Source organism: Mauremys mutica, chromosome 4 (genome assembly GCF_020497125.1).
Source record: "Mauremys mutica isolate MM-2020 ecotype Southern chromosome 4, ASM2049712v1, whole genome shotgun sequence".
In the NCBI taxonomy this organism is placed as follows: domain Eukaryota; kingdom Metazoa; phylum Chordata; order Testudines; family Geoemydidae; genus Mauremys; species Mauremys mutica.
In genome coordinates this window covers 40693520-40707123 of record NC_059075.1, presented here as the reverse complement: position 1 = coordinate 40707123, position 13604 = coordinate 40693520, and the positions used below count along the sequence as shown (strand labels likewise).

At 40.7% G+C, this 13604-nt stretch overlaps 1 protein-coding gene across 1 annotated transcript in view; it reads right to left on the bottom strand.

Moving 5' to 3' along the window:
- The window catches only part of SPTLC2 (serine palmitoyltransferase long chain base subunit 2), a 111788-nt gene that overhangs the window by 71658 nt on the left and 26526 nt on the right, over nt 1–13604 (bottom strand). Inside the window, exons 3-5 of the mRNA XM_045015064.1 lie at nt 6656–6810; nt 4309–4457; nt 3820–3944 (exon numbers count right to left, since the gene is read on the bottom strand). Coding sequence (XP_044870999.1) covers nt 3820–3944; nt 4309–4457; nt 6656–6810 — 429 coding nt within the window. The remainder of the gene's footprint in view (nt 1–3819; nt 3945–4308; nt 4458–6655; nt 6811–13604) is intronic.

The window sequence follows — 13604 nt, the reverse complement described above, 5'->3', positions numbered from 1 at the left end:
AGCATAAACAGTCCATGTGCAGATCACTCACTGGCATAGATCGCCTACAAGTGTCACATGACTTAAAGCCCAGGGCACGGGGCATGCCCCGGCCCGGGGGCTCTAGCTAAACTAAACAACTAACTACAGGTACCATACACTGAATGAACAAGCAGTTTTGGGGACAAGCTACAGCAAAGCTGGAGCAGAGCAGTTCTGAAGCACCTTCACTGGCAGCAAGAAGGAACTGATGGTAGGGAGAGCGCGTAGCACCCCTTATACTGCACCATGGAGGCACCACTCCAGGGGTCACTAGGGCGCTTGCCTACTGGTACTGCTAGGGGAAAAACTTCCGGCACCGCTGCATGCAGCAAGCACGCACTCCTATTGTGGAATACACATGAGCAATCACTCCAAGAAGAAATAAATACATGTTTGACAGCCAGAGGAGACCTTATGAAATGTTCAGAACAGCAGAACAGTTTGATAGTGGATCTCCAAAGGAAAGAGGCTATCTTCTTGTGTTTAATAATTACTGAACACAGCAACAACCATGATGCTTAATTATCGCGCATATCCTGTAACAGGCCTATTACTGCAAGGGACAGAAAATATTACAACTTTTAATTTGATACAATCAACAAGAGGCAAGAATATCATCTGTTAGGGTACATCTATACTTCAATAAAACACCCACAGCGCATCAGCTGACTTGGGCTCAGCCTGCAGGACTAAAAACAGGAGTGCAGATATTCGGGCTTGGGCTGGACCCTGGGCTCTGAGAACCTCCCACCTCATAGGATCTCAGAACCAGAGTCCAGTCCAAGGCCAAACATCTTCACTGCCATTTTTAGCTCTGTGAGCCTGAGTCAATTGACCCGGCTCAGATTTCATGCCAGGGTTTGTTTTTGTTTTTTTATTGCAGTGCAAACGCATGTCACCCAGCATCCCTCAATGTGTCCTTCCTATCTAAGTATATTTACATGGCCTTCATCACCATAATAGCCGAGTATCACCTAATTGGGTTTTTTAAAACAATCATCTGCAGACTGGGGAAAAAAAAAAAAGGAAAAAAGTCTTGGGCCTTGACATTTTAGCATTTATGTTCCTTCAGAAGATCCAGAAATGCTGGTTAATCTCACTCACCACCTCTGAGACGTCTTCTGTAGAGATACTGATGGTATATTAAATAAATCTATATTGGATCTATACTGATGAAATAAATACTCACTTGTTACACTGTACTCATGGAGGATTTCAGTTACCTACGATAGGTATATGTTCGGTAATGGACAACCAGAATCAAGTATACACAGAAGAGCCTCTGCCACACAGAAGACAACTTTAGGATCCAGGAAGTTTGCAGAGAAACCTGGATCAACCCCATTTCACTGAGGGATAGGAAGTAGTGAAAAAACCCTGTGGAAAAGCTGTCACTGTCTACTTAAATGACCCATAGTAAAAGCTGTGAGATTCACACAACATGGCATTTCAAAGATTTCGGGAAAGCTAGATTTTGAGCACTTAATACTTTTACATAAGATGCAATCGGAGGAAGTATTAATATCTATCAGTGTGGAAAACAGCTGGTAAACTCCAAGAACAAACATAATTAAGGCTAAAGAGACTATGTATTTTCCAAAACAAAATGCAAAGAGCACGAAGTAGTTGCTTCACCAGGAACATGCTCCAGAGTCTTAGAGGAGATGGGACGCAACCACACAACAACAGAGGGTGAGGTGAGACTTGTAGAGGAACGACAAGGACGTCCAAAAAAGCAGAATTATCTAATCTTGGACAAAAGATGAATGGGGACTTTATAGTTATTAGGCAAAATTAAAAAGAAAGCAGGCTTATTACTAAAAGGAATGAAAATAGGTGAAAATTACTAATTTCTCTTATGCATACAATTGACAAACGAAAGACTAACCCTATTAACTTTAATCTTCAAATTTTATCAGATGCAATCAATGCAACATGTCTAACTTAAGAAAGAATGTTTAAAAAGAAAATCTAAATTTCCATTGCTGCATAAGAGATATGCATTCTCTGGTCAGCAAGTGAAATTATCCTTGCAGCTGACATTAGCTTTTTTTGAATTTTCATTCCCTCCCCATAGTCTCTACGAGCTCTTGAACTTTTCTCCCAAACCTGCTACTGTTTCTAGCATCTATTCCATTCTTAATTGTTATTAATGATATATAACAGGGTTCTAGAATGCCTGGAGAAAATAATCTGAACACTTCAAATTTCGGTGGACTATCCCAAATCTGGTAAATTTTAATTTCTATTACTGGATTGAGTTGAAATACCTTCTGAAGACCCTTCATCACCACACACCCCTAGAAATCATCTCAAAGCACAAATGTAAAACAATTAAGATCCTTGGATGAGAATAACTATATAAATGGTAAGTAACTGAATTTTTATGAAGTATTTAATAATTTGTCACAAAATCTTACTCATTACTTCAGATTGTCTTAAATAAAAAGACAAGGCATCTTGAGAAAAACAAACAGGAAACCTAGGACTTTAAAGACTTTACCATGGTAAATGTTCACACACAGGGATAAAAAGATATGGCAGCAGCTAAATCAGCAGTATCTGGAAAATTTAAGCTATCATTTAACATAAGTACCAGTTTCTCTAGTTGGGGAAATAACTTTACAATACAAACAAAGTGATCCTCTTCAATCTTCAGACAGCTACTGCAACCCTGGATGCTGATCAGAGCTTGCCAGGTGTCAACATAGTGAAAGTGAGCAAAGCTTTCAGTTTCACTGCTGCCCACAAGATTCCGAATAGCTTCAGTGAAACCACCCAGAATCATGTCAATTTCACTTCTGCTGCTTGGGAAAACTGTAAGTAGTGTCAGAGGCAGACACTGAAGGTATTAAAGAAAAGGACTACACAGAAAAAGGCAAGAGATGAGATGAAGCAACAGAAATTTGAAAGGTTCAAATACCATAGGAGGAATTCAGAGGGGTTCAAGGGGGAATAATTAGGAATAACAGGATGAAATTAAAAATGGGAAGATTTAAATTGTACCAAGAAAACATCCTGATAGAAAGATGTGCAGGGCTCTAGAATCATCTCCCAAGGGAAGGAAAAGTCCCATCAGATAATATTTAAATCTGAACAGGAGACAGCAATAGAACATACTTGGTACTATACCAGCAGAAGCAGATGGATTAAATGGAGTTTAACAGGTCTTCTCCATCCCTTAATCTCCTATGATTAGATAACACCATTTAGTGATGCAAGAGATTCAGGCTGAGTTCTGTGCTGTCAGGCAGATGACATATTTTGCAGGCCTGGATGATCATTGTATTCATTAATGCAGCACTATTTGGTGAACAAAATGTTTGTTCTTTTACAGGTTTATTACATCAAAGGAAATTTTCTTGCCCTAGTTACTACTGTCTTTATGAGGGATTATAGGTTTCCAAGTTTATGACTGGGATGCCCAACTTGGCTCAATTTTATGCCAGTTAGGAGGGGCATTCAGTCTCCCAGCAAGCTGTCAGAACAGTCTGTGGTTGGGCAGTTTACTGAAGTAATCACCATCTTTAATATCGAGGTGTGGCCTGCAGAAACTAGAAGTCCCACAAGGTTGTGCTCTCTCCCAACACAAGAGCTATTCTGGAGCATTACAGGTCCTAACACAGTGTCCCCAAAGACCCTTGGGTTGAGATACAGTATAGATGACATACCAGGACCTGTTTCTACAAAGAACATTTGCAGTGACTTATTTGAAAAAAAAGAGTGAACAACCCCTAAAGAATCCATAAGCAGAAATTTCGTGCCAGACACCCTTACCCATTCTCTCTGAAGCCATACCTTGCCAACTAAAGCAGGAATGTTCATTGAGTTGGTTGAAAACCCCATCCCATACGTCATTGCAGCCTCCACACCCAGGAACTTGGCCACTAGTTTTTCCAGCTCCTCATGCTTGTCCAGATTTCCTGCATGTAAAATAGCAAAAGAGAAGTCCAAAATAGACCAGATGAATCTGGGGCCAAATCTGTGCTGCAAGAGGTTTTTCAACAACTAGATTTATTTTTTTGGTATGATCCAGAAAGGGGGGGGGGAAGAAGGGGGTCGTCAGTGGGAAATCTGACAACATATCAATGAAGACTGTTGTGACTGTGTAAACTAAGCATGCCAGAACAGAAAAGGAAACAGAATTTATCTTCACTCTGTAGTTATTTCTTTACTGCTTCATCTGAGGTTCAAAAGCTAGAACCATACAGTGTTTTGTAGAGACTAATGAACAGATTATGATTTAAGTATACACTTTGAAAACACCTGCCCCCAACCTAAACTTACCCATTTCCTGCCTAGTGCTGCATACCCCAGCTCCATACTGTGTCAGTACTTTAGCTGCTGCTTCTTTGCAAATTCCAGTGTTCTGAGCAAATCCAAGATAGTTGTAGGAACCCATGTTAATAACGTCTTTTATCACTCTCCCTGTGTACCTGTATTTCAATGACATCACATGTTAAGACACCGACAAACAAACCCAAGATTCAACTACACAAGAATACACTAGCTACCATCAGCCTGCTAGGAAATGCATGGAACTAGGAGAGACCAACAGCCAGCGGCCAGAAAGTTTACGTGGATACGGTCCTCGTTTTCAAAACTGAAATAATTAGCTGAACAAGGATTCTCTTTCATTGTTGGGGTCTCTAATTCAAGTTACATGTATTAAAGGTATTAAGCCATTTTTAACAAATATCTGATTTCTCATCTTTTTTATGCTTATATAATTAAAAAAATTTAAATGAAGGCTAGGAACTAGTAGATGTTCTTTGAAATACTGTCTTTTTTAAAGAATGTTGAAGGTTTTTCAAATCATTTGTTAGCTGTGTCCTTCCTTCCCCTCCAGACTCCCACCCCCAAATTTTAAGCCTTTTCTTTCCATTTTAAAAATGAATTCGTTAGACCAATTAGGTTGGCACTACGTCCAACAGGATATCCCCCAGCACACAAAGGAAATGCATCTGGAAATCAGCACTGGTGTGTTGTAATACGAGGCAAGAACAAACTGTAGTGGAAAAAAGTCGCATTGATTATAATATTCTTGAAAGTCAAGGACAGGCATCATAAGTTACACTGTGTGTTGGGCTGTACAGGTTTCACACATACAACCTCTGTACCTCAGATTTGATCTGTAGCAACCCTTGCTATTCCACTTCTGGTCTCCACCCCGCAACTCTGCCAGTTTATTTCAGTCTTGACCCAGAGCACTCCTGCTAAATTCAGCCTTAGACAATCATGTGGTGTTTGTGTGAAGTGTAACGTTGTGATAATCGAGCCCACAAATTTACCCTAATTGTGTGCTCAGCTGTGAGAAATGAGTGAAAGTTAATGGAATGTCACAATATCCTGTAACAAATGTTGATGAGAAAAAGATACAAAAGCAAAACAAACACTGAATTAGTATAAAGAGGCCTATTGATATAATTCAAGGAATGTGTTAAGATCATGCCTGGTTAAATAAAAACAGCATGGGATCAGAAATCAGTGAATCAAAATTGGCATGTAGGAAGTTTGGTCTAATTAATGGACAAAGTAAGGAGATGGGGTATTCCACTCATCACTCCTTTTTGGGGTTCTTAAAGACTTTGGGGAAGAAGAAAAAACTTTTTATCATCACTGCAGGAGTAGTGGAAGGATTGGTGCCGTGACACTAGATTTTGATACTCCAGCACGGAGCTATTATCGCTAAACCAGCAAGGACCCTAACTTGATAAATGTGAGATCCTGCTGTATTCCCCTCCCTCATGTGCTTCTTTCTGTCCCTTATATCTTCCTCCTGCTCTCTGCCTCCCAGCTTTTCATGTGATCCTGAAGTCAACCATATTGCATGGCACCAGCACAATGGAATGAGACAGCCATCCAGCTCTGTTCCGCCTGAGAAGGGCTAGTGAAGGAGAGGGACCTGCTCAGACCAACCAGATGATATCCATGGTGAGTTGGAGTCTAGAACAGCTGTCATGGCCCACTTGTCAGTCCAAAGCATCCATCCATACTTGACCAGCCTCTCTGTATCCTGAGAACATCAACAAAAGCTGTTTTCCCCCATCTTTACTATCCTTTCTATATTTGTCTTGTCTAAAGCAGGAAAGTGACTCATTCCCAACTCAGAACTGAACAACAGAACTCACCCATTACTTCCCCACCAAAGACTGTTTGGCTGAATAAAAGATTTACTAATATTCAGTGTTTCCAAAAAAGGACTTTGATTATCCAAAACAAAGTTAATCTATCAATTTCAGTTTCAATGCTCTCTACCTCATTTTGAGAGAGACAGACACTGACTCTTCACAGTCTGCTTTGGACTTTACTATCCTGAGTAATTTTGTATGTTCTGCCACCAGACTGCTTACCATTTTTCCAGATCATTTACAACTATTTTGAACAGCACTGGTCCCATTACAGACCCCTTGGGGACACTGCTAATTTACCTTTCTCCACTGTGAAAACTCAGTTGATTCCTACCCTTTGTTTCCTATGTTTTAACCAATTATTGATCCTTGAGAAGACCTTCCTTCTTATCCACTAGTCTGTGCAGGACCTGCTGCTCCTTCAAAGACAGTTTCACAGCCCTCAGGCATTCATAGCCACTCAAGACTAATTGTTGGGAATCTTTCCTCACACTTTAACTCACGTAAATGTCCAATTGTAGTCATGGGAAAGTCTCTCCATTATGTCCACTTTGGCCCCAGGCACACTGCAGATTGGTCTGTTCCAGCTGTCTCGGATGCGCATGTAGAGGTTCCTTGTGTAGAAGTTTTCAAAGTCCTGATACAATGGGACAAAGTCCTGAAAAAGATACATTAAGGGCATTCAAGCAAGAGAAAAGATCATATGTCTAGTCTGTTGTGGTACAAGGAGAGCCAGTTTTCTCCATCAGTTTGGGATGCACTTTAAAGTGCACTCAAGAAAAATGCAATATATGACGACACTGAACACTTTTCAGCCACTGATTTTAAAGAACTTCACTGAGGTGTCACTCCTTACATATATATCACTGCTGGGAAGCTAAGGCACAGGGAAAGCCACTTGCCCAACTCCACATAGCAGCAGAACCAGAAACAGAACCTAAACCTCCCAATTCCTAGGACAGTGCCCTTATTTACTAGATCATATTTCAATCCCAGGAGATGAGTAAAGTTTCCTCAGTTGTTTACATTGCACTGTAGAGAGGAGATGGAGAAGGGGTGGCCTACTTTCCCACCTCCTCCTCCTCTCCCAGTGCAGCAGTTCCTGTTCAGTGTGTGTTCAGCTGCAACTGAGAGCAAGGAAATCTTACGTATGAAAGTACCCTTTTTACAGTTCATTTTCAGAAAAACAACATACTTTAATGCAATTAATACAGCAGCATTAGAATTACTGTGGAAATTAACTTCTAAAATTTCCCAAACTTGTGTTCAGAATCCCAACTATAAAGCTGCATTCTGACAAACACTTCTCTATAGTTTGCATTATCACTTATATCCCACAAAGTTTGTTTGCACAAATGTTTCCTGAACTCCAGCTTCCCTTCCAACGTATCTCTCAGGAAAACCAAAATGTATGTCTTGAATGGATAACACGGAAGAACTTCAAGCTGACTGACAACACTGACACCTCTGAGCACAGGGTAATGTACTCCCTTGGCCCACTTCGAAAGCTTGAAAGGATAACGAAATTTCTTTATTTACTGTTCAATTAAAAGGAAGTTAGACATCAGAAAAGCAGTGAGACTGTGGAGAATACACTATTCACCTGATGTACTGGTGCAAGAAAAGCACCTTTCATTAAAAGTGACCTACACAGGGCAAAAAGCTGGAGTTTATGATAGAGGAATACAGACAAGAAGAAAATCCATGCAAGCTGTTTTTCATATTAGAAATTCAGGACTCGTCTGGCCTGTTTTGTTGTGGAGCTCTTATGAATGAGTTAAGAATGAATGTTTTGACATTAAATATAAGTAGAGCCTCAGAGTTACAAGCATCAGAGTTACAAACTGACCACTCAACCACACATCTCATTTGGTACTGGAAGCAGCAGAAACAAAAAAAGCAAACACAGTATAGTACGTGTTAAATGTAAACTACTAAAAAATATAGGGAAAGTTTAAGAAAAAAGTTTCCACAAGGTAAGGTAACTGTTTCTGTGCTTGTTTCATTTAAATTAATACGTTAAAAGCAGCATTCTTCTTCTGCATAGTAAATTTTCAAAGCTGTATTAAGTCAATGTTCAGTTGTAAACTTTTGAAAGAACCACCATAATGTTTAGTTCAGAGTTCCGAACATTTCAGAATTACAAACAACCTCCATTCCCGAGGTGTTCATAACTCTGAGGTTCTACTGTACCATGGAAGTAAATCTCGACTGAGAGGAAAGTAATATTTATTCAGACTTCTTTCAAAGCTTTTAATTAGGTACTGACAGACCAAATAACTCCAACTCATGTTACACATCTGGGAGAAAAACATTTTTGTTAATGATTTAACCATCTCTCTCCTGTAGTTAGCACTGGATCTCATCCACTGCTCTGGATCCCCAAGAAAAACCACAAACAAAAAGAGTAAAAAGACAAGTGTTGTACGGCTGTGGCTCAGAGCCCTGACATTAGCAGCATGCTCACAGCACAAAAGCATCCAGGATTACAGGCCAGGCAGTGACTGAATGCCCTGCAGATCTGAGGGAAACCCAAAGTGTCACAAGATTCAATGGTCCTCATATTTCTAAAAGAGAGCAAGTAGCATTGTTTTTTAAAAGCCCTTCTGAGCCACCTTTATACAGCAGAGCAGCAAAAAAACCCAAACTATTTATTCATCTACAGGTAATTTAAATTACATAAGGGTAAACCAAATCTAGCCACAGAATGGACCTCCCAGGTAGACCGAGTATCTCAGATGTGACCTTTCCTACCTAAGGAGAATTAAAGTTTTTAGAACTTCAAGGTGAAGTGAGTTTGACAGATAACAATATCCTGGACAAACCTTATGGAATAAAGTTAAACCTTCCTGAATTAAGTTTAAGTATTTTGGGAGTAGTTTAGGTACTATCTATAGAGCTTCTTTAGGAGGAAGACATTTAGGATGGGGGTGGGCAAACTACAGCCCAGGGGCCACATCCAGCCTGCCAGCTGATTTAATCTGGCCCTCAAGCTCCTGCTGGGGATAGGGATCTCGGGCTTGCCCCGCTCCCACACTCCAACCAGGGAGCTCCATGCATGCATGCCATGGCTCCGTACAGCTCCCAGAAGCAGTGGCATGTCCCGCCACCAGCTCCTAAGCGCAGGGGCAGCCAGGGGACTCCATACACTGCTCCTGCCCCAAGTACCACTCCTGTGGCTCCCACTGGCCGGGAACTGTGGCCAATTGGAGCTGCAGGGGTGGCGCCTACGGATGGGGCAGCATGCAGAGCCACCTGGCCGCACCTCCAGGTAGGAGCCAGAGGGGGGACAGGCCGCTGCTTCCGGAAGCTGCTGGAGGTAAGCGCTACCTGGAGTCTGCAACAGAGCTCCTCCCGCCCCCAACCCCCTGCCCCAGCCCTGATCCCCCTCCCACCCTCTAAAACCCTCGAACCCAGCCCAGAGCCCCCTCCTGCACCCAAAACCCTTCACCCCCAGCCCCATACCAGACCCTGCACCCCCAGCCAGAGCCTTCACCCCTCCATATCCCAATCCCCTGCCCCAGCCCAGAGCCCCCTCCCACACGCCGACCCCCTCAGTTCCAGCCTAGAACACCCTCCTACACCCCAACCCCCTCCTGCACCCCACTTTGTGAGCATTCATGGCCCGCCATACAATTTCCATACCCAGATGTGGCCCTTGGGCCAAAAAGTTTGCCCACTGCTGTTTAGGAACTTCAAAGGACTTTTGGGGACAATACGTGTGGAGTGGATTTCCTAGGAAATACTTGGGAGTGTAGAGAATGCAAATGACCTACTTCAAATTAGGTCTGTCAATTAAATCACAGTTAACTTGTGATTAATTCAAAAAAAAAATTATCATGCTTAATTGCAGTTTTAAATCACACTGTTAAACAATAGAATACCGATTGAAATTTATTATATATTTTGGATGTAGAAAAACATTTTCATATATATTGTATTGTGTTGTAACTGAAATCAAAGAGTATAGATTACAAATATTAGCACTGTAAAAATGATAAACAAGACATAGTATTTTACAATTTACCACATGCTACTGTAGTGCAATCTTTGTCGTGAAAATGCAACTTATAAATGTAGATTTTTTTGTTACATAACTGCACTCATGAACAAAACAATGTACAACTTCAGAGCCTACAAGTCCACTCAGTCCTACTTCTTGTTCAGCCAATCACTAAGAGAAACAGGTTTGTTTACATTTACAGGAGATAATGCTATGCTCCTCTTATTTACAAATTGACCAGAAAGTGAGAACAGGCATTTGCATGGCACTTTTGTAGCCAGCATTGCAAGGTATTTACATGCCAGATATGCTAAACATTCATATGCCCCTTCATGCTTCCATGCTGACAGCGCTCATTAAAAAAATAATGCATTAATGAAATCTGTGACTGAACTCCTTGGGAGAGAATTGTATGTCCCTGTCTCTGTTTTACCCACATTCTGCCACATATTTCATGTTATAGCCATCTCAGATGACCCAGCAGGTTGTTCATTTTAAGAACACTTTCACGGCAAATTTGACAAAACACAAAGAAGATACCAATGTGAGATTTCTAAAGATAGCTACAGCACTCGATCCAAGGTTTAAGAATCTGAAATGCCTTCAAAAATCTGAGAGGGACGAGGTGTGGAGCATGCTTTCAGAAGTCTTAAAAGAGCAAAAACACTGATGCGGAAAACTACAGAACCCAAACCCCAAAAGAGAAAAATCAACCTTCTGCAGGTGGCATCTGACTCGGATAATGAAAATGAACATACGTCAGTCCGCACTGCTTTGGATTGTTATCGAGCAGAATCCGTCATCAGCATGGACGCATGTCCCCTGGAATGGAGGTTGAAGCATGAAGGAACATATGCATCTTTAGTGCATCTGGCAAGTAAATATCTTGCGACACCGGCTACAACAGTGCCATGAGAACACCAGCTCTCACTTTCAGGTAACGCTGTGAACAAGAAGCGGGCAGCATTATCTCCTGCAAATGTAAACAAACTTGTTTGTCTGAACTATCAGCTGAACAAGAAGTAGGACTGAGTGGGTTTGCAGGCTCTAAAGTTTTACACTGTTATTTTTGAACAGTTTTTTTACATAATTCTACATTTCTAAATTCAACTTTCATGATATACAGATTGCTTTACAGTACTTCTAGGAATTAAATTAAAAAATGCAATTTCTTTTGTTTTTTACAGTGCAAATATTTGTAATAAAAAATAAACAAAGTGAGCACTGTACACTTTGCATTCTGCATTGTAATTTAAGTCACTATATTTGAAAATGTAGAAAACATCCACAAATATTTAAAAAAATGGTATTCTTATTGTTTTTAAATTGCTTGACAGCACTACTTCAAATCCATCCTTTTGAAGCTGCACTTCGAGAAGAGATCCATTGTCTGGCGGATTACCTATACAAGGTCGCTTCAAAAAGGCAGACTGGATAAATGAGTGACTCAGAGTCATGGGTTTTTCTTGTTCAGAGCAAAGGGTGCGATCAACTCAAAACCACAGTAAAGGCCCTGGTAGAGTCTGAAGGGTGCCTCTTCCAGAGCCCATTTTGCAACTGGAGTGATCTCTGGTAAGCTTATTAGCATGCATGGAGGTTTTTATTATTTTAAAATGATTTCCTCTGTATTGCTTTGACCTTAAGAATGAAATATGTTTGCTTAGAATGAAGGGTGTGGTAGCTTATAACTGTATCAATTACGGACAGTGTACTTGTCTTAGAGGAGAGAAGCAAAGCATGTCTCCTTAAGCGGATTGTCTTTTGCTGGGATTAAGGCAGAGAAGACAGGGAACTGGTTTACATGTAAATACCTAGTCAGAAGGGAAAGAGATGCAGGTCTCCACCCAAGAAAACCAATGGCTTAGAATCCAGAAGTGCAAGAGTTGGTGCCCTTGTAGACCACAGAGAGGGAATGCAGGCCCAGTTGCCCTGAACTGTGACAGAGGGAACAAGGATTTCCATGAGCTCAGATTCAGCCATTGCTTCTTCCACCACAGTATTTTAAACCTGACCACATAATTCATAGTGACAATTAAACCTTAACGATAGCCTGGCATTGATCTCTATGCATCTGCGTACCCAGCCCTTTTTCAAGAAACTCATCTTGTCAAGGAGGCTTAGCATAACTTAGTTCTATTCAGCCAGAAAACTTTGTAAGCCTCTAATCATGTGCAATAGCCTCCCAAGTGCATACAGAGTCCTATCCTTCTAAAACATCGCCCCAAAGCTGTAGTCTCATATTTCTTAAATAAGGAGCAACATGCTGCACTTGCCAACCCCTTTGTAGGATCAGGGCCTTAGATTATAAACTCTGACCCAGTGACACCGCTCTACTGTAAAGCACTACAGCACTTCTATGGCACACACACCCAGTTTAAGATTTATGTACACATTCAGGAGCCAAGCACACCTGGTGCACTATGTATATATGCTGTATGCTATATGGACATGTCTATCCACACAAAATTTACTGCATCTATTACAGCTTTTTGTTCTTTGCCTGAATGATTAAAGCAACAGCTGCTCCCTAAAGGTAAACAGCAGAAGAAAAAAAAGCTTTTTTTTTTTTTAGGGAAAAAAACTGTTCTCTCAGTTTGTTTGGGTTTTTTTTTGGAGCTTTAGGAATATCAAGTTGTGTCCTCTCTGTTTTTGCTGGAGATCACCTTGGGAAAAGTAAACTGGAAGCTGTCAGACTTTAAATGAAAGGGGAGGGGGTGCTGGGTCTTTAACATAGGGACATTTCTTCCCAACTGTCTGGGGTTGAGTTAAATATTAATAAAAGCACAATTTTAAACAGTCTGAGTAAGAGTCACTTTCCTCCTAAACTAATTAGCTTCTGCTTGCTTTGTATTTAATGTCATGATTTGAACCGACAAGTCTGCCACATACTCTTCCCTGAAAGATTGTGTAGCTAAGACATGAATCTCTACTGTACAAAAACCCAAACAACTTTTCAGAGAACTTCAGGTCTTTATGGATCATCATAAAGCTGTAAAAGGGCACAAGTGTCATTTTCTCTAGGTGCCTTAGAGTCTAATGCATGTGAATTGAGGGCCATAAACTCAGGACTTGTTTACAGAAGAGATTTTTTCCAATTATAAAGACATGCCCTCAGATGTTGTGAAGGGCAGAGAAGCAGAAAGACACACAGGAACATTAAAAACATAGGAGAATTTTAGTTTTAGTTTTAGGTTCCATAGGAACGGAAGTTACTTAACTTACTAAATTCCCATAGCAACTTCATAAGAATATAGCTCCCAAAGTAAAAAACCCAGAGTCAGAACAAACCCTTGGTCTGATTTACAGGGAAAAATTATACCAGTACAAAGTAGTGTATGATTTTAAACTGTTAGTTATACCAGCATAACTTCCCGTGACAGGAGAGGAGAGATTTATTTATTTATTTATTTATTTATATTTGGGAGAGGGATAGCTCAGTGGTTTGAGTA